Below are 24,034 nucleotides of genomic sequence, written 5' to 3' on the forward strand. Positions count from 1 at the left end.
TTTGACTTCGTCTGTCTTTTATTTTATTCCCCATGATCAAAGGACTGCGTCTACCACCACAGTAAATTGAACACTGTTTACTGTACATTACAACGAGAACACTGCAACAGAAAGCGACACATGTATGAAAGCAGACTTTACAGCAAGAGTATCAACAGTTCTAAAATAGAAATTTAAAATAGTTAGAACACGATCGAGTACAAGAATAGCACATTTGATAAAGACTCTAATCACCCACAGTAACACCAGCAGTACCAGAGATTGTTCTTTGCTTTCATTCACCATAAAATACAAAATACTGCCATATTTTTTTAGAAACATCCTCCCCCCGTGGGAGCAAGAGGGCTGATATTTGAATAAAAATGCAAAGAGCAAAACCCACATGGCATAGAAACCTTCTGCCAGTCAGCTGACGAGCGCACCACAGTCCACATCAGCAGAGCAGAAACCCACTCAGATGCAACAAGCAGGGGATGAAACACCGCGTCACACGTTAAATGCTGCAGGTTCACACTGTTACTGTGTGGGAAGGAAGTCAGTCTGGAGCTAATTTGTTTTTTCCAGCTTGGAGACATCGGATACGAACTGCCGGCTGTTACATTTGCTGCCTTCTTCACGGTGCGATTCAAACCACGTGTGAGAGGCTCTGAAATAAACGGCGTTGTTCTGGTTAATTGCTACGATGTTGTCCAATGATGTGACGTTCGGCCAACAGCCGTGTGTTGGAGACGCTTGATCTGAACCGACCTGTCATCTCACTGGTGAATATAGAGGCGCTACAGGGAAATATACGGACCGCACGCGAGGACAGCGATAGAAGCAAAGACCAATTCATGCTCAGCTCATTTCACGGCCAAAGCGCAGCACTGGCGTCAGTCTTCAAAGGCACAATAAAGTATGTACAGCTATATCTCATCCTCTACAGACTTCAAAGTAAAGTGCACCGTCATCCTGTACATTCACACACGCCAGCGACACTGTGGCACTACTTTAACTATGGTGGTCAGCACAGTGTAACACGCCCCCTGCCCTCCAGTTCTTCTGTTTTGTCCCCTCTGACACCAACCAGTGCGCTTGAAACGGTTGCAAATGAAAACAGAAAACCAACTGAACATGTAATAAATACATAAATAACAAAATAAATACCTCCAGACGTGCATTCACTTAACACATAAGCAGTGTTCATGCTTGAGGGCATGTGTGACGTAGGTTTTCTTCAGGGTACACAAAATCCAGTCAACTTGTAAAACGTACAGATGTGTAGCTGTTAGTTATAATAATTTACACGTAAAGAAAGTGTTTCTTTAATTACATAGAGAACGTGTTTTTAAAATGCCGTTACAGTACAAAATGACTAGAGCTATCAAAACAAAAGAACGTGACTTTTAAAGTGAATTACTCTTTGTGCTTGTTTCCTCTGTCAGCCAGACCCCCCCCCCCCCCCCCACCCCACCCCCAACACACATACACACGAACCTTGAGGCCCATAAAGTCTTCTGGGATTTGCAGGACTTCCCAGGTACGAGTCAAACCAGCTTTTAGGGAAACGTTAGCAGCCCTTGAGGAGAGGGCAGGTGGACGAGTCTATTCGCAGGCCAGCTTGCTGTCAAAGCTGGACAGGGCGATGGCGAAGGCTTGCAGGGCACACATTGGGTAGTTATAGTCCATGGTGAAGACGTCCTCTGCCACGCGGCCGAATTGCATCACAATGTAGTCGGCTGCGAAAGAGAAGACAAGCTTCAGATTACAGAACAGGACAAGAGCCAACAAATGATGACGTTGCTTCAGTTTAACGTGGCATTTCTACTGATCACACGTCTAGTTGTTTGCTTTTATGGATATATGAGTCATTTTGACTGCATTTATGAGCACGATGATGCGGAACGCCTGTTTAATCATCTGATATTTGAATGTTATAATGTCAGAAACCATGGCAGTGGAAAATACTTGGCTCCATGCACCAGAAAAACAAAGTCATGCCTGCAATAATCATAGAGCGCGTGGCGATAGAATACGACTGCAATTAGGCTAATCCATCTGCAGCGACGTGAGTCACTTGAGCTCGCTGGGAGTGACAGCGGCTGATTGCAGCAGACAAAGGAGCTGCAGCAGTGTTCCTCCACACTGCAGGTGGAGAGATCGTGGCAGTTTCTCTCAGCATGTCAATACAGCTCTGCACCACAGTCTCCCCGGCTCCTCGCGGACTCCGGGCCCCTCCATCCATCCATTATGTCCATTATGCTAAGCGCTCGTCCTCACGAGGGTCGCAGGGAGGCTGGAGGCAATCTCAGCTCACACTGGGCCACAGAGATTTCAGGCGTCTTTACTGGAAACCCGCTCTGCGCTTTGTGCTGTGGCGCTGGTGCTGATGGAAGATCACATGTTGCCTGTGTAAACAATGCCGTTTCCATGGTAACCGGCCGAACGGACCTCACAGTCCTCACTAGTGCTGTAAATGAATATGTCACCCCAGAAGCACAGTACCGAGAACGTAAAGGCAGCCGCAGGTTGGTCATTTGCAGGAGGCCACTTACGATCGTTGTCGTGGATGATTTGGAAATTCTTGACGGAGGCCTGAGTGACTCTGCCGTGGAAGTTGAGCACGTACGACTGTGTGTCATCGTTCCACACGGGCGTCTTGTTGTGAAGTTCGATCACGCTCTCTGTGTTCTTGTTCTGCCACCTGGCCAGCAGTGACTCATGGTCCTGTTGGGAGGAATAGCTGCATGAGCGGAGCGGACGCCAGGCCCATTGTGCGAGTCGCAGGCGGGTGGAACCCTCAGGGGTCAGGTAACACATACGTTTCGTGGGCGGATGGACACTCTCTCGTGGTCCATGTTCATTCCAGGAATGATGACGCTCATTTTTCGTGGTCCTTTGAATCCTAAGACATTGGTTTCCTAGATTGAAAATAGAAGCCTGCACTTTAAGCCGGTTCGCTCACAAAGCATTGATGGTACAACCTACAAAGCACCGCATGCTCTGCATGAAGCTGATAATAACTGATACCTGATCATATGAACAGTAACAACATTTCGTCCCAGAGTAGTGTTTGTGTGAACTCACGTAGCAGATGGCGGCCAGTTCTTGACGCAGGCTGCTGGCCTCGAGGCTGGTGGTGCTCTTCATGGGGTTCAGTCCACTGTCGTACACAGTGAACTTGGTTCCCATGAGGTTAGACCTGCACGAGGGCCGGACGAAGCAGAAAGACGGTCACAGCCTGGAGCGTACGTTGGGTCGGTGCCCACGGTGTCCTGGCGCTGATGATGTCACATGTTTTTACCACGTGGCTCTATAACTTCAACGGCTCGGCCTTTTTTAGGCCTGAACCCACAGCGGCCGCCACAAGAAAGGTCACTGTTTGTTTAAATAAAGGTCCCCATCGTTCCGCTGGGACTGTGATTACAAACATTGTAGTGCATCAAGCCAGCTCGAAAGATTAAAGGCTGCAAAAATCCATATTTGATTAAAGTCCAGAGCAGAAGCTGCCTCTGAGGATTATGTCACAGATCGCTCCCCAACAGCCCGCCTCTGGTCTTATCCGTTAAACAACCGACAGCTAACGCTCATTTGTGGCAGGTGTGTGTACGTGAGTGCGTTTTCCAGCAGGAGAGAATTACAGAGTCCCTCCAACCATTAAATGAATGCAGTTTGCATGTGGGGCTATTAACGACTTACCTCAGTTTGCCAATGAAGCTCTCGCCTCCTCGAGACAGATCAGTAGGATCAATGGAGATGAGGTAATTTGATGTTTTACTCTTTTTCCTCTTCCTGCCAGCTAACAGAAACACCTGCGACAGAAAAATACTTGAGTGAGTGCGTTCATACGGATGCACACAGCTCAGAACCACAGGTGGGAACACCCCCTTCCCCACCTTCTTGCCGTCCTCTCGCTCCAGGTGAAGGTAGTAGGTGGGATACATGCCCCGGTCCATGCCCTTCTTGTCTCTGGTGATCCTGCACTTCACCCTGACCCCCTGGGGTGCAGGGCGCAGGGAGAACTCCTCAAGGTCGTCCACGTCGATGGCGAGTTCACTGACCGGCGGCGTGGGCGCTGAGGCCACCTCCTGGAGGGGAGGGGGGGGCAGAGCAGGACGGATGGGAGCGATGCGTTACAGATGACTTTCATTAGAACAGAGTAATGAGTCTGAACATCAACGCGTCCACTGGGACGAGGAATGAGCACACGGCGTCTATAAAAAGGAGGATGAGTCCACTCAGAGCCAACCGGTGCTCTGGACTGTGTGGGTTTAAATAGGGTCACGTGCTTCTGTGACCTCAGCTGAAATAGAGAAAATCATACAGTTTAACCTCAAGGCGCAAGAGTAACTACAACCCAATTCTCACTGACGGGAAACAACACAAACAAGCTTTTCAAAATACTTAATAACGATTATGTTGCACACAAGGATCCAGCTGAGCCTCGATTCAAGGTTCTCCGCTCCAAATAACATGTTGTTTTCCTTTCAAACCTCTAGAGGCGAATATGAAAATAATGTTCCAACACAGGCTGCATCATCGAACCAGTGACTTTCACAGAGAGGAAATAAATATACAACAGCGAGAAACAGCAAAGGTGGGAATCAATTCCATTAGTGTCAGTCGAGACCAAAAGGGCGCCTGCACTTCACGCTTCACATTAAGTCCTAATAATTATTGAGTTCACATGGTGGTTGCCGGGCAGGATAGCCACACGGGGCAGTCACTGTACTGTACCTTGCACGACTTCTTGCTAGTGGCTGAGCCCGGTCTCGTGTTGCTGTTGAGCTGCGAGGAACTGGAGCTGATTTCATCTTCGTCATCCTCCTCCTCATCAAAATTCATACTGCTGGATATGCCTTCCAAACACAGACGGGAAAGGAAGAGCTGACCCAGATCTGCCTAATTAATGAACAGCATGTGCAACACTGCGATTAATGTGGCTTCCAACCTGAGTAAACTCCTGCATCCACAATTATTGGATCTCAGGTTGATATTAACAGGAAACCATTGATTTAAAAAATACATTCTTCTGACAAAGACAATAGTGTGCATCATACAGTCCACCTATCATTCAGGCTTGGCATCTTGGAATGGGTTTTCTATTTGCAGCAGCGCGCTTCCCCTCCCACCCGCACCCGCCCAGCAGTGGAGCGGAGCCCGTGGGTGGAGGCGCGGCCCGGTGGCGGTGCTGCGGGCGCTCCTCGGAGCTCGTACCTTTCTTGAGCATGGTAACGCGCAGGTCCTGCTTGCTCTGCGACTGGGCGCAGCTCACGGCCGGCTCCCCCTCGCCGTCCTCCGCGTGTCGGCCCACCGTCAGGATCTGGATCTGGCCGTCGTCCTGCTGGCAGGCTTGGCCGTCGACCGCTGCTCGGCCACAGTGCCACAAAAGCAGACGGCATCAGAGTAAAGCTCCGCTAGATGAACGCGAACCACAAGCCTGGCAACAAATCCGCCGTCAGGTCATACTTGATCGGAGCGGTAACGGGGATAACCCACGCTCTGTACTGTCCCTGAACGCCTCTCTCTTCTAATGTGCAGCACACAAACGGAGCGCCGTGTTCCTGTGTTTTAACCGTAATGGTTCTGTGTGTTCTATTTGAGGAACCCTTATTGTATAAGGTGAGAACATTCTGTCTCCTCTGCTACAGGCAAAAATCAATACAGTTCCAAAGAATCCAGCAGGCTCCTCTCTCGCTCTTCTTTTTGGGCTTGACAGTAAAAAAAAAAAAAACCTGCGTGAATTAAAGAGTTTGAGTTTGTTATTCCTGTTGAATTGTTCCTGTCTACAATTAAACATTTGATCTGAGCTGGCTTTTGCTCCAGGAACACCTGTTCTCATCTCCTCGTCAGTCTGTCGCCTCACTCCTCTCCATTCATTTCACTTGTATCTGCTCTGGGCTCTGCCCGGCGACTCGTTTGTCTCAATATGCGGGCTGACCTTTGTGCTTCCCCTTCCTCTCCTTCTTGTCGCTGCCCGTCTGCGGCGTGGAGCCGGCGGATCCTTTGCCCTTTTTGGCCGAGCGAGGCGGCTGCGCGTCCGCGGCGACCTTGGCCTCCTCCTGCTCGGCTTCCTGCACTGAACGCGGCGACGGAGGTGAGCAGCGGCACATGAGGGAGTAGAGAGGATGCAGGAGAAAGGGGAACGATGGGAAAAGGGGAATTAGCGTTAAGTTTTGCATGTACAGTGGTAAAAGATCATGCATACAGAGTTGTAGAATCGTCCATTGGTTGTATGTTTCACAGATGTAGCAATGAATGACATGTATTGAAGAACGACACTATAACGTGTACGTTGTATATTGGTTTCCATCTGTCGTTCCTCCCTGTCATACATCAGGATATTAGTTCAGCCTTCACAGGCATGTTGTTGATATATTTTCTCCTCTCTCCGCGGGAAATGTGACAGTTCATGGCCTTGAGCCCAGAAACTGGCTGTCGGAACAGGGGATTAGATGCTCTGGTCTCTGTGTGCAGATAAGACGACCTCCTCCATCCCAGTCTGAAGCTGCTGCTGCTGCACTGGCGTGTGCAGATGTGCAGTGTCTGTGATAAATGGCCCAGGATGTTGTTCTGCTTCTTGTTTTAGCTATTTTTGTAGTAAGATGTTTGACGGTTGCACTAATATGTGTGTAAGTAATGCGCTGTATATTTCCCATGGTTTCCTGCGTGTGCCCTTATTACCATGGTAGATGGTGCTGCTGTTGCTGCTGAGGTACGACTCCACCAGCGGAGCCTGCTCCTCGCTCTGCTTGGTGCGGCGGGCGCGGGATCTCCCGTCCACGTTGGACTGGACCATCAGAGGCTCCTGCCTCTTCTTCTTCTGCTTCTGTTCGAGCAGCGCTCGCTGTGGTGGAGGTGTACGTGCAGACGACCAGACGGACGAGAGGACAAGCATCAGTAGAAGCAGCAAATCAGCTTTTTATTATGACTCACCTATAAATACCCTCAGCATCATACTTGTTTCCTTCATGTGCTTCTAATGGGAGGTGTGCTGGGTTTAAACGCGCTTCGACTGAAGCCAGGAGAACAATCTGAAGATGTTTAAGGCCGCGCTGTCCGAAGCACTTTGACTCCAGGCTGAATATAGCTATTCATCTGAGCCAGCTGTCGAATACACGCAAGTCTTCAAACCGGAGCTCATGAAGTATTTAAGGTTCCTGTTAGTGGAGAATTCAGGCTGCAGTGTCTTACTTTAGGGCTCGTAGCTGAGCCAACACTGTGATGGCGACATGGGTTCGATTATCAGATTGTCAGCCTGCTTTTATGCTTCAGTTGGAGACATACTTGGATGAATATGTATATATACATATTGAGCTTTGTTTAGAAGATATTATCTGGTGACGTCATCAGAACTGAATAAATTAAATGAAATGGCGTCATTGAGTGGCTACTGGACATGAGGCAAAGCACAGCGAGGCCGCACCTACTGTACTTGGAATACATACATTTTTTATTGCTATTAAAGTTTTAGGAGCACAGCTATAGGCCGATGTCTATTAGAAGAAGAATGTAAACATGGATGAAAAATGCATGTGAGGTCTGTGAGATCGTGACTTTGACTGATTAAAACTCAAGGCGGGAGCTTCACGAACGCTGAGCGTGCGCTCCTCCAGTCACAGGCAGCATGTTGTGAAGCGCCAAGTGAACGTCTGAGCTTCAACTGAAGCCTCTGTTTGTTTGTCTGCTCGCTGACAACAAAGTGGGACGACGGCAGCATCAGTGAGGCTGAAGCTTCCAGACTCCACGTCCAGCGAATGACATCTTGTAACAGTTAATACACTACACAATACTGTATATACATATAATAAGCATATGGAACTAAGAAGACGGACAGAATGAATACATCTCATACAGTTAGCATGATAAAAAGCTAATGTGATTGTTAAGATACCTACCTGTCTGTCCAGCTTCTGCTGCCGGAGGTTGGTGCCCTCATCGTCCAAAGTGCTGAGGAGGAAACAAAACAAAGAAAACAGGAAAAAATGTGTTAAAACGCTGCAAAGTGCTTCTCGGCTCTTTACGACGCCCATAACAAAATAAGGACATTTACCAACAGCTGTAAGGCGCAGAAGGTTAACCACTTTCTATTTAAGCTTTATTGCCTATAAATATGGTAATCACGCCTGTTATGGACGTCCATTTGTTTCTCTGCCCACTGACTGGTAATCACTGTGCACTCCTTGTTTCCTGGACAAACGGGAGCAGACTCCGACTCCTTGAAAATAATTAATATATGTGTACAACAACAAACAACAAATGTGCTTCTTTTATTTCAGGTGGCCAGTCACTATTAGCCAATAGAAATACACCTGTTTCATGCATTGTTATTATGGAACAGAGACAATATCATGAAGTCATAAAATGGTTGATGGGGGTTTTTTGTTTTAATGTTGGCTTCTCACTAGATCATCTGTGATACAGGCCTTAAAAAGCTTCTCCTCGGTCACACAGACCAGGCAGACAGACTCAAAGCTAATCAATTCAGATTCATTTCTTCTCATACTCTTTAACCCAATTCAACATTTCTGCCTCCAGGAGCGTCACAGCCTGTTCAGCATAGAGTAAAGCCTGCCGTCTCCTGCTCCACAAAAGTACAGCATCGCTTAAACACCATCAGATGTAATAGGTGATGTCATAAAGAATAAATATAAACCTGGACCCCAAGATCATTAGCAGGAAAAGAGGAATGGGTTTGTTCCTCGTCTCCTTCCCTTCACTGAGACTGCTCCTTAAAAAACCTCCATTTAGTTTTATTAGACTAAGGCTCCAGTAAATAAACTGACAAGCCTGAATATTCTATGTTCATAATATGCACTGCACTGATAAAATCACAAGTGAAGCACAGGGAGCGATACTCGTGACGGATCCCACTCCACACCCCACCCTCAGGTTCCCACCGGCAGGGTGTGATGGATGATCTGCAGTTGGGTTCCACCTGCCAGCAATGTGATGAATTGAGAACTTGAAAGGTCGCACAGCAATATAGCAGCTAGTGACGCTGGCACTTTTAGCCTTCATCCTCCCGTCCAAGTCAGGGCCTCCAAATTCAATTTTCCTCCAAGGAGGCAATATTTAAATGAGTCTTCAGCATTTCTAATTGATTGAGTCTTTTTACAAGAGGAAAATATAAAACAGCAGAGAAAATGTACAGGAACAAAGGTCTGAAAAGTGAAAACGAGCGGACTATTAACCTGTCAGACTTCAAATCAAATAAGAACAAATACACTGACAGTAATGAACATTAACTGTGCTCCGACGTCGAATCAGGCTGAAACATTGCGGCCGAGACGAGAACTGACGTCAGGTGCACAACTCTCTCCCTCCTTCAGCTTTGTCTCAGAGCCTCAACGTGTGCGGCATAAACCAACACAAGCAGAGGACCCGCTGGGCCATTACACCACCCAGCTGCCTCTCCAGTCACGGAGCAGTCATTTAGTACAGTACGAACAGCACATTACTGCATCTACTGTACAACAGGGAGCTGAGTCCCAGCAGCACAGCCCACACTGGGACTCAGGCCCATCACAATCAGAGTGTCAGGTCAGAGAAACCCCTCTGTGAATCTGCTGGCGTGTCGCTGTAGGAGCTTGAGGACTGAGGGGAACCCACGTAGTTGAAGCAGCCAGAGGTCAGACGCAATAAAATAAGATCCAGTTAGGGGCGTGTGTGACACAAACACGGTTAGGATCAGACCGACGCCAGTCGCCCCCAGTAACGCGGTTACGCGTCGCCTCCGTGTCTCCCAGCGCCCCTTCCACATTGGACCTGTTCTTGTGGAGCGTTTTTCATTGTCTGACCCGAGTCAGGCCTCGAATGTCGGCTCTCACACACGACAAACGTCACCGCCGAGCGGGATCGCGCTGCTTTTTGCCTGCCTTTAGCCGCGAGGAGCTTAATCGCTCGTTAACGGAACAATGGGATTTGTAGCCGCACGCTCGTCCACTTCACATCTAGTCCTGTCATTTCAATGCCAGGGCTTTTAATCAGCCATCTCTCATTGTTCTCCTCGGTGCGTACGGGCTTTTTAGAGAAACCTCAGCGCTTCCTAATTAAAGGGCAGGGAGAGGTTTTCCTCCACCAGAACCACAAAGTAGGAGTTACAGCCGAGCAGAGCGTGATGGATGGAGTGGGAGCAGGTCAGCGTGATGTGTAATGAACAAGACGTGATTTTCAAGGACTCTTGCTAATAACTTCTACGTTTTAAAGACTGTGGCTGCAAAGTTTTATTTGAGTTCTGGTGCAAAGTAGGTTTTTTACAAGTCTGTTGTTTTATATGTACAGTAACACGTCTTTGCTCTGTTTCCTGCTTCCAGAACGGTAGTGCGTGGTGTCAGACGCGCAGACAAACAAAACACTCCACGTCTACGTGGAGGTAATCAGGTGCGTGAGACAGGAGGAAACGACACAAGCGGAGCGACTGGAGTGGAGGTCAAACAGCTCGTTACAGTGGAGAGTCTCTGCTCACTGATGAGCTTTACAGGAAGTACTACAAGGGTTTACTGTAACACTGCAGGTGAAAAGCATCATTATCATAAAAACTAACTGTGCATTTCCATCCAAAGGTGAAAAATGCACCTTTGTTTCAGTCGCTGCAACTCGTCTTCGCTTTAATCTGCACCCGCAGGTTTTATGTGCGTGACAGTCATTGACTGATGAATTTTGCAGCAGCACCTGCCCACCATGCAGGACTGGAGGTCAGTCCAAAGAGCAGGGTGGATTTTCATACGCATGGTGAAATTTGGGAAATTTGATTGATGGCAAATTAAGCCCATGAGCAGTGAACAAGCAGAAACTGACCTTATAAGCAAAGTAAATATATACTTCTACTGACACGCTGTAAAAATCCAAAATCACATAAAAATATACAATTAAATAGTAAATTAATACATCAATTGACCCGTTTTACTGCATTGTTTCTTTTCTTCAAGTCAACCCAAAAAAACTGGAGATTTGCTTAAATCTTTCACACCTAAATGTAAATGTGGTGCAGCTGCTCCCCACGCAGACGCCCCTCTACACAACGACTGCTGTTTCTGAGAGGGTGAGTCTCCCTGATGCGTGTTCCCTTCTGTTACTTCATTTCTGTGAAGGCGGGTTCTGGGCGTCTCCAACGAGAACGGAGCGCCACACAGTGCAGCTGTGCGTCCCGACCCTGCACGGGAACTCGTGCATTTTTCACATCAGCTTCATCAAATAGGTCCCGGTAGTAAATGCACATCCCGACACAGTCTCAGGGGCCGAACACGTCGATTCTCTCCCGCTGGATGATGTAACAGATGCATATAGGCCAGCTGAGCCGCATCAGGTACTGTTCAGCATGAGACTGAGGAGTCCCACGTTCACCTCAGCTGACAACAGGATTTACAGCGCCATCAACCCTGTCTCCACTAATAGCACGCCTGAATATAGTGATGTACAGTAATTACTGACTAGTAGATTTATCACAGTAGATCTAGTGATTAAGACTCAAAGGAAGAACCCTGAACTCTGATTTGCTTACGGACCCTCAAATAAAACACTTTTATTGCCTAATTATGAAGCTAATTCATTCATTTTTATTATATATTATAATATATATTATATGTTATATTATAGTAGCACAGCACTGTTCCACTACTTAAAAAATAATGCTGCTGTGGGCACTGAAGTTATTTTTATCACTGTGCGTATTCATTCTGTGCGATCCCTCAACGTCTGCGCCTCCAGACAGGAATCACTTTCCGTCACTCCGTTACAGTCTCATTCTGAAATTCACGGACGGCCACCGTAACTTATAGCAACCAGGAGCCAATGGCATCAAAGTAAGAGAAACCATGGCAATGGGTGTTCAGCCGGAGGAAGGAGGGCACGTAGAGGTTGAGCATCCACGGAAGAAGAGCTCGTGGGGCTGAAACGTCTCTCTTTTGGTTATAAACGGCAGCTACGAACATCTGGATTATTCTGCTAACATCTGGATCGCGCTGCCAGCGTGATGCAGCGACGATCACTTTGGCTCACGTGCACGCAGACATGTACAGAATACACACACAGGTGGAAACTTCTTCGGTGTGTGCAGGTTTAATATGAATACGCACTGACTGATTTCTAGTCACTTGACACCATAACACAGTGAGGACAATTCCCACGTGCGTGCTATTCCTTCAAAGCCCTCTCAGTCTGTTCACGCACACACATCTTGGTAGTTGGTTTTAATTCTTCCCACCGTTGCACGTGATTTGCTTTTTACCAGCCCGATCTCGCTCTCACGCGCACAACACCGTGCCCCCTTTCCCGCGCTCCGGGGCGCGCGCCGCCGTGCTGTACCTGTAGGGGATCCAGTCGGACGAGTGCTTGGAGCTCATTGTGGATCAGTCCCTCCGGCCGCGCGGCGGGCGGCCTGCGACGGCTCGAGCGGCTGCGGGGTCTGAGCGGCGGTGATCACAGCCAGCGAGCCCGCGGCGCGTGCTCATCCTCTGCGCCCACAGCCCGTCGGCGGTCCTGCGCGCGTCCGCTAGCCGCGGGGCAGCCGTCGGTCCGGACAGACAGGCAGACAGGCAGGCAGACAGGCAGGCAGACAGACGGCTCCTCGCTCGTGCGCGCAGAGCACGTGAAACCGCCGTCTTCCTCCCGTCCACGCGTGCGCTCCCGGTCGGTGCCTCCCCTCGTCTCCGCTGCGTTCGCTCGCGCTCTCCGTAGACTCTATCTAAATCTCCCTCCGTTTCTTGCCCTTTAAATCCCCCCCCCCCTCCCTCCCTCGCTCCTTCCCAGTCCAGAGCTCGCTCCCTGCCTCTTTTCCCATCTATCTCTCGTTATCTCCCGTGCAGCATCACCTACAGCAGCATCGAGTGCATCAGTGGGAAAACGGAAAAAACGTTATTGTCTTCGCTCTTCCATGTTCTCTCTTCGCTATTTCTGTACATTGCCACCCCTCGCTCCACCGCACCCTCTCTCTCTCTCTCTCTCTCCCCACACTTTCTCTATCTTCCTTGCACGCCGTCCGTGTTGCAGGAGGCATGCAAAGCACGGGATAATTTATTTATTTCTCCCGGACTAAGGCGCATTAGCATATGACTGTGCCGACGAGCGTTAACGGCCTTTAATTCAACGCACTCCGGGCCAGACAAAGGCGCCCTGTGATAGTGCCACAGCTCTGAAGCTCCCTCACACACACATCTGCTTCCGCCCTCGGTCCCCTCACTGTCACCGCACAAACACATCACTCACTGTGCTGCCAGGGTTATTCAGGAGTCCATCTATAGCCGCTCTATAGAAAGAACGGCCGCTCCACAACGGGCTGATTCATGTGACCCCTGTCGACGTACACATATTTCCGTTTGGAGGGCGTGTTCCTCTCGTGCTGATGTGAGAGGGAGAAAGGGTTTGAAACGATGCGCAGGAGAAAATCTATGACTTGTGGTTACAGATAAAAGCGCCAACTGTCTCCCTGCAAAACAGCCTCAGGGAAAGTCTTTCCTTTGTTGTGTTTCGTCATCTATGTTGCACCAGTTTTACTCGCATAAATCTGGGACAATAAATAAAATAGAGGCGCCAAGCGATTCAAGAGCACACGCACACACACACACACACACACACACACACACACACACACACACACACACACACACACACACACACACACACACACACACACACACACACACATGCAGTTAGTTTTGCTGAGGCAACTTTATTCTGCATCAAACGCTGTTTTTAGGCAAAGACCAGTCAGATAATTCACTATTGACGGCATTCAAGCATCTTCCCTCAGTTATAGAGCTGAAAACAAGCTTCCCTGAACTTTTAGTCAAATAAAGTTTATGGAATTAAAGTATAAAGCTGCTGATCACAGCTGCTCTGTTGACCCAAACCAAAGCTCCTACTGCGGGAGTTTGACTGAAAACACAATGAAACATCGATTGCATCCTCTAATGCTGCAGCCTTTGGAAAATGTCACCGGGGTTTTTAATTTTGTCTTGAACAGAAAGACACTGTTAATATGCAGTAAAATAAATCAGCGTCCGCAATCATCACAAACACACGGACCACCGGGGGAGAGCTGCAGGCCGCTTGGTGGCAACGGAGGCCCGTTCTCCACAGCGGCACCCACACGCTGGTTGTTCTGCTCTGCTAAAACAACAGCGACATGTTACTACATCAAATTGCTGTGAAACATGCTGACAACAGTTTGTGTTTCGTCCATGTGGGCAGAAAGTCAGATGTCCCTCCCACACGGCTCTGCTGCGGTTCCTTCTACAAATTACAGGATTGTGATTCCACCACACACACAATAAACCAGACTTCCCCACGAAAAACCCGACTATTAAAAGACAGACGAGACCTTTAACCGGTAACGGTGCTCAAAGTGCACAGATTCCCTCCCCACTTTCCCACCATATGAAGAGTTTAAGCTAGCGCTCTACAGGCTGAAAGCTGTAAACACTGGTAGAGACAAAGGTAGACGTCAATGAGCAGCTTCAGATCACTCTGTGGTTAATGGTGTGAGCTCTGCACGTCGGCGGCTGTAATGAAAGTGAAAGTGGAGGTAAATGGGAAAAGCTGTTCCTCTACAGCTGTGGACACAGCATCACGGTCAATATGGGATGCCGACGGGGAGACTTTGAAGTCGGGCGTTGGTCACAGCAGCCTTGGAGCTGCAGGGAGTCTGACTTCCAGACAAACACAGAGCAGAGAAAAGGTGCCGTCTTCCTCCCGAGGCCTCGAACCGTTGCAGCATTAAACATAGAAGGCATTTTACCGTTGGTAACAGGAGGTCAGCCGGATCAATAATTATAATAATGGTCCTATAGCACACAAGGCAGACACTAATGTGAAAACGGAGCCGTGGCTCGTGTTTGTCTGTGTCGCTCACAGCACAGCTGCAGAGCGCGAGGCTTTAATAACAGCCACCTGAGCAGCCGCAAAGGACACGTGCCAACCAATGAGTGACATCAGCCTGTACCGGAGTTTACCGCTAGTTTTGTCACACACACACACACACACACACACACGCGCACACACACACACACACACACACACACACACACACACACACACACACACACACACACACACACACATCCCTCTGTTACAATGTTATAATTGTCCAGGTTTTAAAACTGAACCATCAGCACAAAAGCACAGAGTTGTCAAGTTGCAACATTAAATTAATTCCGTTGTGCCCCCCGTTTTCAGGCTGGAGCAATAACCTCTCGGCACGTCCAGGATGCAGCCGTGAAACATCAACTGGCAGAAAACGAGGACAGCGCTGCTGTAAGTGAGTGAGTGAGTCACTGACTGGGCCCACGTTACATCACATCACACGCCGGCGCTGCGGTTCAGGGAGGCTGAGGTGATACGGCGCTGCGCCGGCGTGAGGAGGGAGACGACGGGCGGCGTTAATACGCCTCGTCCGGTTAGTTATTTATTACCCACGTCACACACAACTGCTGCGTGTCCGAAGAATGAGTGGGTGACGACCGACAACGCATGAAGCAACATCTTGTCAGTGAGTGCAACGCGCTGATGCAAACAAAAGGTCTTTAGAGGCGCGGGCGTGCTGAAGTGTGCTCGAAAGTCCTGCACGAGACGTGCGCGTTGACAGACGAATGCTTCATCAGCGCAGGGAAACCGGGCCGATTTGGTAAAAGCGCGCGTGCTGGACCGAATTGAAAAGGCACGCGAGCTATTGTTCGCCCCCGTTACCCCAGAAAGTGGCTGAACACTGAAATTAACGCTGTGATTGCATTGCATATTCAGACTGGCACTTGTGTCATTATCAGATAGCGTTTGATTGTTCAATTCATGCCGGAGAGTCGGGCTTTTACAAAACCCAGGCTGAATTGACCCACACAACGCAGCGACGGCCCACAGGCTTTGTATCAAACCTTGTCTTTATTTAAAGGAATCTATTTGAGAGCGAATGTGGGTGTGGAACAAGGCCCTCTGTTTAACAGTGGCATCGTTATTTTAAGGCGATCTGAAAAGAGAGCGAGAGACACAGACGCCGGGTTTGTTTGTGCAGAGACGGGCAGTGTGTGAAGGCCGGGCACGTTGGCGCGCGTCCCACGCACGCACGCGCGCGATTATCAAAGCAGAGGCCACGCCCGCCGCCGCCGCGGGCGCGACGCGGGCGCGACGCGGGCGCGACGCGGGGGGATCGGCAGGTGGGTGAGCGACGGGACGGGCGCGCGCTCACACAGACTGTACAGAGTCCCTGTGTCAACGGGGATCTCCGCGCGTGCGAACCGGGCCATGCATAAAACATGATTTGGATTAGGAAATGTCACGCCGGATCAAACAGTGTCCCAGTGTCCCAGTGAGGGAACCAGATGGACCGCTTCAATACACCAAAGTTCCTCGGCGTCCCCCCTCGTGCGTGTGAGCGCGTGCGGGGGTCCCACGGCCCGCGAGCACGAACGCATCCGACGAGCTAACGTGACGTTAAATAGTAGGTTTAAAGACGAGACACACTCTATGCTGGTCTGTTATGAACTGGCGTGAGCGCAGGTAAAAGCAAATCATAACAGGATGATTTGCTTTGGGTTCCGTGGGCTTCCTCGTCAATGGCTCCAAACAAAGATGGATCGCTTGGTTCGATAAGGGGGCGAGTCGTTATTTTATATAGAGACGTGTGCGCTTCTGTGAGCAGCCATACAACGCCTTCAGCTCAGCGTCGGTTCACAGCTGGTGAAGTTGCAGTGACTCATTTCAACTCCAGCTGTTGCAGCAGCTCATTTTCGGGAATCGTCCTTCTCTCGGTTTGCGGTTTGCACGTTGTGAGCACATCCATCCCTTTATACCTTCCCCTTTTTTATACCCTTCTTCCTTTCCATTTGTTCAGGCGTCTTTAGGATAAAAAGAGGTTAGCGACCCGTCGTGGGCGCAAACAGGGGTGAGATCTATGTCCCACACACACTGACGCACGCACATCGCACCCAACAACCTGCTGACACCCAGACTGCCGCGTGTCATCCCGTCAGCGCGTCTATCTTTAGACGACTCCATGCGCGTGACTCACACCGTTTCTGCTCCTACACTACTTGTGAATCTTCCTTGTTCGTGGCCATTGTCTCCAGTGATTGCGGTATGAATAAAAACAAATAAGAGCCAACCTCAGTTCTCAAACAACGCGGCAGTTATTTTGACCTTCTGCTGCATAAAGTCAAATGTTATTGCCTGGAAACGACGCTGGCCGTGTCGTGGTGGCGCTCAGGCCACTGAATGGACGATGGAGCCCTGATGATCAACGTTATTATCTCTCGTGGACCTTGACGGAGCACCGCTGCTGTGAATGTGTCTGATTCTTTGTGCGCGTCTCTCTCTCTCTCTCTCTCTCTCTCTCTCTCTCTCTCTCTCTCTCTCTCTCTGCGTGTCACTCTGCTCCTGCGACACGCGCTCTTCCGCCGGCTCGCTCCCGTGACCATGGCAACAGCAGAGACTAATTATCATGTAAAAGCTCAGTGGTGGGCCATTTGAGCCCGACGTGCGCTCCGACGTGGAAACGTAGCGCACACGAGCGCAGAGGCGTCGCCGCCACGCCGCTGCGTGTCAATCACCGCCCGGCCGCGTCTGCGGCCAACGTTCAACATCACGGTGCTGCTGCATAGAGGAGCGGTGAGGACTTTCCCTCTCCAACAGGGGGACTCGTTGAACAGCAGCACTGGTGTGTAGCAATAACGCGTGGCCACACGGGGGCGCTGTACAATAGCGCAACCGTTGCATTTCCCACTTTCACAAACCCAGCAACAGCAGCTTCACACGATGAGTGAGAGAGGATGCACGCTCACTACGAGCACACGGAGCTAAGAGCAGCTGAATGGAAGCTGAATGGAAGCGAGGCGGCGCTGCCGGCCCCTGTAGTTCACATTCATGCGTCTGTCACGCTACTATTTGTACATGCACATTATTTGCAGCAGACGTGAATATAAAATATGCTAAATTAGGGGCTCTGTCAATCAAACCGACACCATTGGAAAGCCTTGGCAGCAAACAGCACATCTGGACATCTGCACAAATAAACATGCGTGTAATGATGGTGTAACGGAGAAAGATGACAAAGCGGTGGGCAGATCGCTCCCCACGCGGCGGCTCCTCACTTCAAGCAGCACAGATCGAAGGAGTCCTCCTGCTGCCATCATTAATCACACAGCAACGTGACTCCGCCTCCCCGTAGTAGCAATTACTGCAGGAGAAACTGAAAGCAATGTTTCAGTGCCAGATGATCACATGTCTGTTTGCCATAATCACTTATATAATCAAAAGTTGAATAAAACCTTCTTTAGTGTTTTGCATACTTCAACACCTGGAGCCCTGTAAATTTCTCTAAAGAGAGTTCTATGGAAACCTGCCACCTAAACTATGAATGTATTCATTCAGTGCAGCAGAAACCAGTACAGTGCCATATTTCAGGCCCAGTCAGAGGTCATTAGTTATTCCCTTGGATGAGGGGTCAGAGGGAGGCAGTACGTAATTACACTCATTCCCATTTTTACACCATGATGTTTCACCATAGCAACCGGCTCGAGAAGCATGTCCTACTCACCACCAGCAGACGCTCAGAGCTGTGGAGGGAGGCGGAACAAGACAGCACTGGCCTCAGTCACACATGAAGCAATCACAGTCTCATCAGGACACTGAACGCATCTTCAGCCTTTCACTGTATTTTAGGCATTTTAGAACATTACATGGAAAACGTAGCCTACGTATTTGTTCCTAGGAAAGAAATTGTCTTTGCGGGTGAAATAACTTCTTCATTTGCTGCTCTGGTGATTTCAGAACCTGCCTGGGACGCTTAGTGACGTATGCAGGTCCAGGAATGCCCGCAAACGTAACGTGGCCAGATGTACAAATGATCTCAACTCAACTTGACAGTTACTGTCCAGATTCCTCATGTTTGTGGCCACCTCTTCTGCCTGCCTGTCGGTGCCGCGCAGCATTTTCTCTGAAACGAGTGGAAACATGGGTCATGGGAGCAAAGCGACTGAAGCTGTGACGCACTAAAGGACGGAGGTTAATGAAAGTGTACAATTGTGTAGATTGTGTTGCCATCTATTGGGGGAAGAGCGGCCACAGTGCATGCGTATTTGGCGTCACTCCTTCATGTTACTTTCCTCCAGCTGGAGTCGCGTTAAGACTCCTACCGCATCACACACACCTGTCGCTGAAAGAGTAATTCAACACAAATCCACTTTGATGTGAAGGAGAAGCAACAACCTCCGCTGGTTTAATAAGACAGCAAAGGCATCAAAGTGAGGAGGCTACAAACACGGCCGGGACACTCGTCCAGTGATTACGGTTTATGAATAGAGGTGAGGTTATTCCTTTGATAAAGGTGCCTTTAGTCTATTTTTAGGCGAGAGCACTGGCTGGTATGAGATTAGCTGTAATGGCAGTATTTGGTAAAAGGTCTGAGTTCTGTGCAAATTGAAAATGAGCAACTAAAGCATCACCCGAATTTTTATCTATTATTGTGTATCTATTATTATTATCACTTCCTTTGCTGTGTAAAAAAATGCTCACACGTTTATTACTTCACACAATCATTTCGCGTGTTCTCATTAAACCTGACGATGACTTTCTAAGTAAATCTCCATTATCCATTACATTATCTTCAACTTAGAAATTCATGAAGTCTGTGAAAACGATCCCACTCAGACACCTCCACGCCTTTCAACGCGCCTCCAGCACATTCTCCCACTTGAAAAGGTTCATCTTTCGAATACTTCAGAGCAAAGATAATCATCAAGTGTCACTACCGGCCGTTTAAAAGGCTCCACGCTCAGCTGTGTACTTCATGCCCTCGTCATCTGCATATAAATTGCATTACTCCCCGACAGGCGCGCAGGAAGGAGAACAACAAAAAGAACTATTCACAGCGCCTCTTCTCATAGGACGTTCTGGACCCCAGATTAATGAAAGGAAAGGCGGTTTAAACCACTCGAGCTACGAATTACAAGGTGAAATGTGTGCGGAAGAAACCTCATTCCAGCCTCAGCTGATATAGACCTGCTGTAGATTAGATCCAGTAGATGGATGAGGGCTGTGATCCTGAGCCACCTCCTACTGTAGGTTGCTACCGAGCTGCTCAACAACGCCCCCCCCAAACCCCCCCCTTCCCCCCCGTGAGCCCAGCTGGTGCTACACTGAAGTCCTTCTTTAGTTGCTTTTAGCACAGAATCTAGAGAAGTGTGACACGTAACATACACATGGGATAAATGATTGATGCAGTGATGTGTAAAGCACCTTTTGACTCCGTGTGCAGGTTTAACCATGAATCATCGCGGCCGGCAGGGAGCACTACCACCTGCAGCTCAGGGGCAAACACAGGAAACGGGAAAATGTTAAGGGGCGGTTGAGTAAAATTGAGGGTCGAGTGAACAATAACCACCGGTTACCAGAATATCACCATCTTCTCCTCCTCACATCTGTTTCACTGTTTCTCACCCATACGGTGAGGAGCATTTGCTCAAACTATGATAGCTGTGATCAGTTATAATGGAGGGGAGAGGAGCATTTTACTGGACAACACGATCTTCAAGACTATAATTATGGCCGACAATTTTTCCATCAATACCATTAAGTTGGCTAGACTGGACACATACTGTATACGGCTATATGAATGTATTAGCTTCTTGCAGAAAACAGATAATGAGTTAATTGTTTCAATTATTTTAGGGAGCATCCACTCATTGGTTCAGTTGTCAGAATTAAAACTAGACTCCAGGATCATAATTTGGATTCCCTCAAAGCCGAGACACAGAAGGACGTGTGAGCGAGCGCTCCTCCACCTTTGCACCTGATGTCAGGTCCTACTACTACAGCGCTGATAAGAAAGGCATCTTCAAAGCGCTGAGGGAGGTCAGATCAGCTGCTTCACCACATCCCACAAGGCGTCTGCTTGCAGCAGCAGAGCTTTGACTGACAAGCTGCCTTTTCCTTCGCAGCTCAGTGGAATCTGAAGCGTCCGCTTTGCCTCATTGTTTACTGCACTCAACATGTATTGGTTATTGATTTTAAAACAGTGTGCCTGTAAGGTCGTGTATTCAGCCTGTGCTCATATTCTGGCATAGCAGAGCTGTTAGTAGCGCAGACAAAGGCTGAAAGCATTGTTTGCTATGCTGCCTTTGTATCTGCGGTTACTACAGAAACAAGTGGACAGTGACTAAGCTACGGGCGGACTGAGAACAGCACTGCGGCAAAAGAAGCTTGTTGACCTGAAGAGTGGGAGGTCTGACGAATCAGACACGACGGGCCGCACCACCGGAAACCGGCGTTCTTCACCCAGGTCAGCGGGTCGCGAAGGTAAAGGTTCCTGCGGCGACGATGGCGCGCTGCGCTGCTGGTTGGTGGGTTCTGGTTCACGCACACGACTGCACCAGGTCTGTTCCCACAGAACGGCGCATGTGTCGCCCAACAAATGCGGAAACGGTCTATGTGTCGATATGTTCCTGAGGGTGACGATGAGGCGGAGGCTTTGAATTCAAATACGCTTTGAATAGCAAATATTTCGGCTGCTTGTGAGTCTAAATAATTGAAAAGGGCTTAAAGATCTGAGAATTCAGAGAACAAAAGTCTTTTATATTATTATATTATACAAGTCTAGATAAGAAATCTCAATCTCTGTCAATAAATTGTGTGATTTCTTTGTTTGGCGTCTTCGATGACTCATTTTCAGAGCCACCTACCACGGTGCCCAGTCACATAATTTTCCCACATGAGGAGCTGGCAGCACTGAATGTGCATGACTTGCTGTGCAGCTACAGTTGTGGAGGACAAGCTCTGGCCAGTCATTCCTGTGCATGTACGGCTTCTGACACAGCAGGTTAGTACTGACCGCTCAGTCTGAGACCAGGTCACACCTGCGTGAGCCCAACGGACACAAACACGCCTCAGATCGAGCCATGAGAGCTGATCTGAGGCCAGATTCATGCCCAGCGTAACAGCGTTATGTGTTCAACGTTGGAATGGGAGCATTCAACAGAATAATTGCAGTAGATGTGACTGCAGACGGTACCTCTAAAACTCTAGATCCCAGCATTGCCTTTGTGTTCAGATTGATTCAGGTTTATTGAGATCGTTTTAAAAGGAGCAGTTAAGAGTCCAAGGTCAAAAGCAAACTCTAGTGCTCCAACTACGTGTTATTATTATTATCATCCATCCTGCTGGGCATTTCTTGGAGCCAGTGTTGACAGTGTTAACTGAGTGGGAGTCAGGACACAAAGTGCAGCATCAATTGCAATCCCTGCAACAACACGCAGGTATATTCTCAAAACTGGAGGAGGACAAACACGGCCAACAAAGCGACTAGAGTTGGACGGATTGTTTTTCTTGTAGGGGTTTGAGAAAGTTGTTGATTTACTGAAGTATTAGTACATTACATTTTACATATACATTTTGCAGGAGTAATAAGCACATTGATCCATCTAGGATTTCTCCTGATGTGAAACACAGGGATCCAACACTGATCACAATTAAAGGTACTCCCATTACAGTAATAAGATGATGACAATAAAGAAACTATTATGAATGAATGATAATAAACACAACTGCTCGAGTGTGTTTTACCACATGCAGTTGTTGGCCATCGTCTAAGAAGCATCACACAAATTTGTGCAAAAATAATAATAGCTTCACTTTTCTTCCACTTGTGAATCAGCTTGCTGATTGTTCCTTCAGGGAGTCAAGCTCCTGTACTGTAATCGTGTGAGTGTTTGGCCTGCAGTAGGAGACACACAGCTTGGTCCCGGTTGAATTGATTTGTCCGTGCAGGTTTAGCGGCTGTTTCAGCGGTTAGTTCTAACTCGTCTCTCATTACGACTGACATCCTGTTAACGCAGTCCATTAACAGGACGTATGTGGTAATAAGTGTGTGAATAAGTTCCTGTAAATAATAAATCAATACGTTCAATCGGTTCGGGAGTGCAGGGTTGTCCGGAGGGACAGGTTCACGTGATCTTGCTGTAAAAATGAACAATATTTCTGGTGCATCTCTTGCAGCTCATACAGTAACTGGCTGCACAGAGTAAACATCATGTCACAGCACTGTGACAAGACAGTGAAGCCAGAAAGTACCTGCTGTCTGCGTTTGGCCATCAGGAAGTCTAATTTAAATCCTGATTATTTATATTCTGTGACTTAAGTCTGACATGCATGATGGTTATTACATCATACACACAAAGGGCTGTTTTTATTTACAACTGTTGCTTATAAAACGCAAATGTGCCATAGATGACGCCTCAAATCGAGCCTCCGTCTCATTAATGGCCGACTAACTGATCAAAACCACCTCAGCAGCGGCCGGTCACCTCTCTGTGCCCAGGGGCCCGTTTCCTCCTCATCCATCCACGCACCGCCGGCTCCTGCTTTAAATTCAGTTGGGCGCCGCTGCTGTGAAACGGAGGATCGCCACGGCTCTGCGTGAGACTCCTCTCCTCTGTGATCTCCGTCTTATCCTCCACATGGCCGCTTGAATTTGTACCAGAATAACAGGAGGTCCTGATCACAGCGAGCCTGGCCAAGCACAGCCTGCCAACTTCCCGCCTAATGAGTCCACTTCTTTGATTTCCACTGTGTTTATGTTCACTGTAGACCCTGTTCAGCCTATAGGTCACAGTAAACAAACACTGTGGCTTCATCATCATCATCATGATGTCACGCTGGCGTCGTGGCGTTCTCACCTGTCCACCCTCGGCCTAACGGGACATGAAGCACCAGAGGCAGCGTCCCCAGCGCACACCTGCCGTTTGATCGCTTACCTGTCGTAGCTCCATCTGCTGTAAGACATGCTCCTGTTGCCGCTCACTCCCTCCATGTCTCCTGGCGAGCTGCGCGGACGAAGGCGGCGGTGACGCGCACAGATGCGAGCGGGGCCGCTCTCGTCCTGGTCCCTGGAGCCGGAGCCGACGCGAGCTGGAGGAGGCGTCGTTTGGTGAATGAGCGGGGAGGCTGTGCACAGGCAGACGCTCGCCCGCGGGCTGTACCACTACGCGGAGGGGAGCGCGAGCTGGCAGCTGGCGCTGCGCGCGCACGTCGATTCAGTTCCTTCACGTGGACCCCGAGAACTGATTCATTATCA

General features: G+C 48.9%; 1 protein-coding gene across 2 annotated transcripts; it reads right to left on the reverse strand.

Moving 5' to 3' along the window:
* tub (TUB bipartite transcription factor) lies at positions 1–23,875 on the reverse strand. 2 transcript variants are annotated; one of them, XM_029145108.3, is made up of 12 exons: positions 23,715–23,875; positions 7,878–7,929; positions 6,664–6,826; positions 5,921–6,058; positions 5,197–5,346; positions 4,717–4,838; positions 3,876–4,067; positions 3,679–3,791; positions 3,067–3,181; positions 2,802–2,900; positions 2,535–2,706; positions 1–1,718 (listed from the first exon to the last, which is right to left on the reverse strand). In XM_029145108.3, the coding sequence occupies exons 1-12, from the start codon at positions 23,768–23,770 to the stop codon at positions 1,585–1,587; spliced, it is 1,506 nt and encodes a 501-aa protein (XP_029000941.1). In that variant the 5' UTR covers positions 23,771–23,875; the 3' UTR covers positions 1–1,584. The 2 variants fall into 2 exon arrangements, with proteins under 2 accessions (XP_029000941.1, XP_029000942.1); XM_029145109.3 differs by lacking the exon at positions 23,715–23,875 and adding an exon at positions 12,286–12,665.
* Between the last annotated feature and the right edge of the window lie 159 nt (positions 23,876–24,034).

Source organism: Betta splendens, chromosome 3, assembly GCF_900634795.4.
Source record: "Betta splendens chromosome 3, fBetSpl5.4, whole genome shotgun sequence".
Taxonomy (NCBI): Eukaryota; Metazoa; Chordata; class Actinopteri; order Anabantiformes; family Osphronemidae; genus Betta; species Betta splendens.

Coding starts and splice junctions, on each gene's coding strand:
- tub (XM_029145108.3), bottom strand. CDS start 23,770: ATGGAGGGAGTGAGCGGCAACAGGAGCATGTCTTACAGCAGATGGAGC. Junction 4,839..5,196: donor CGTTACCATGCTCAAGAAAG/GTACGAGCTCCG, acceptor TGTGTTTGGAAG/GCATATCCAGCAGTATGAAT. Junction 4,068..4,716: donor CTAGCAAGAAGTCGTGCAAG/GTACAGTACAGT, acceptor CCTCCCCTCCAG/GAGGTGGCCTCAGCGCCCAC.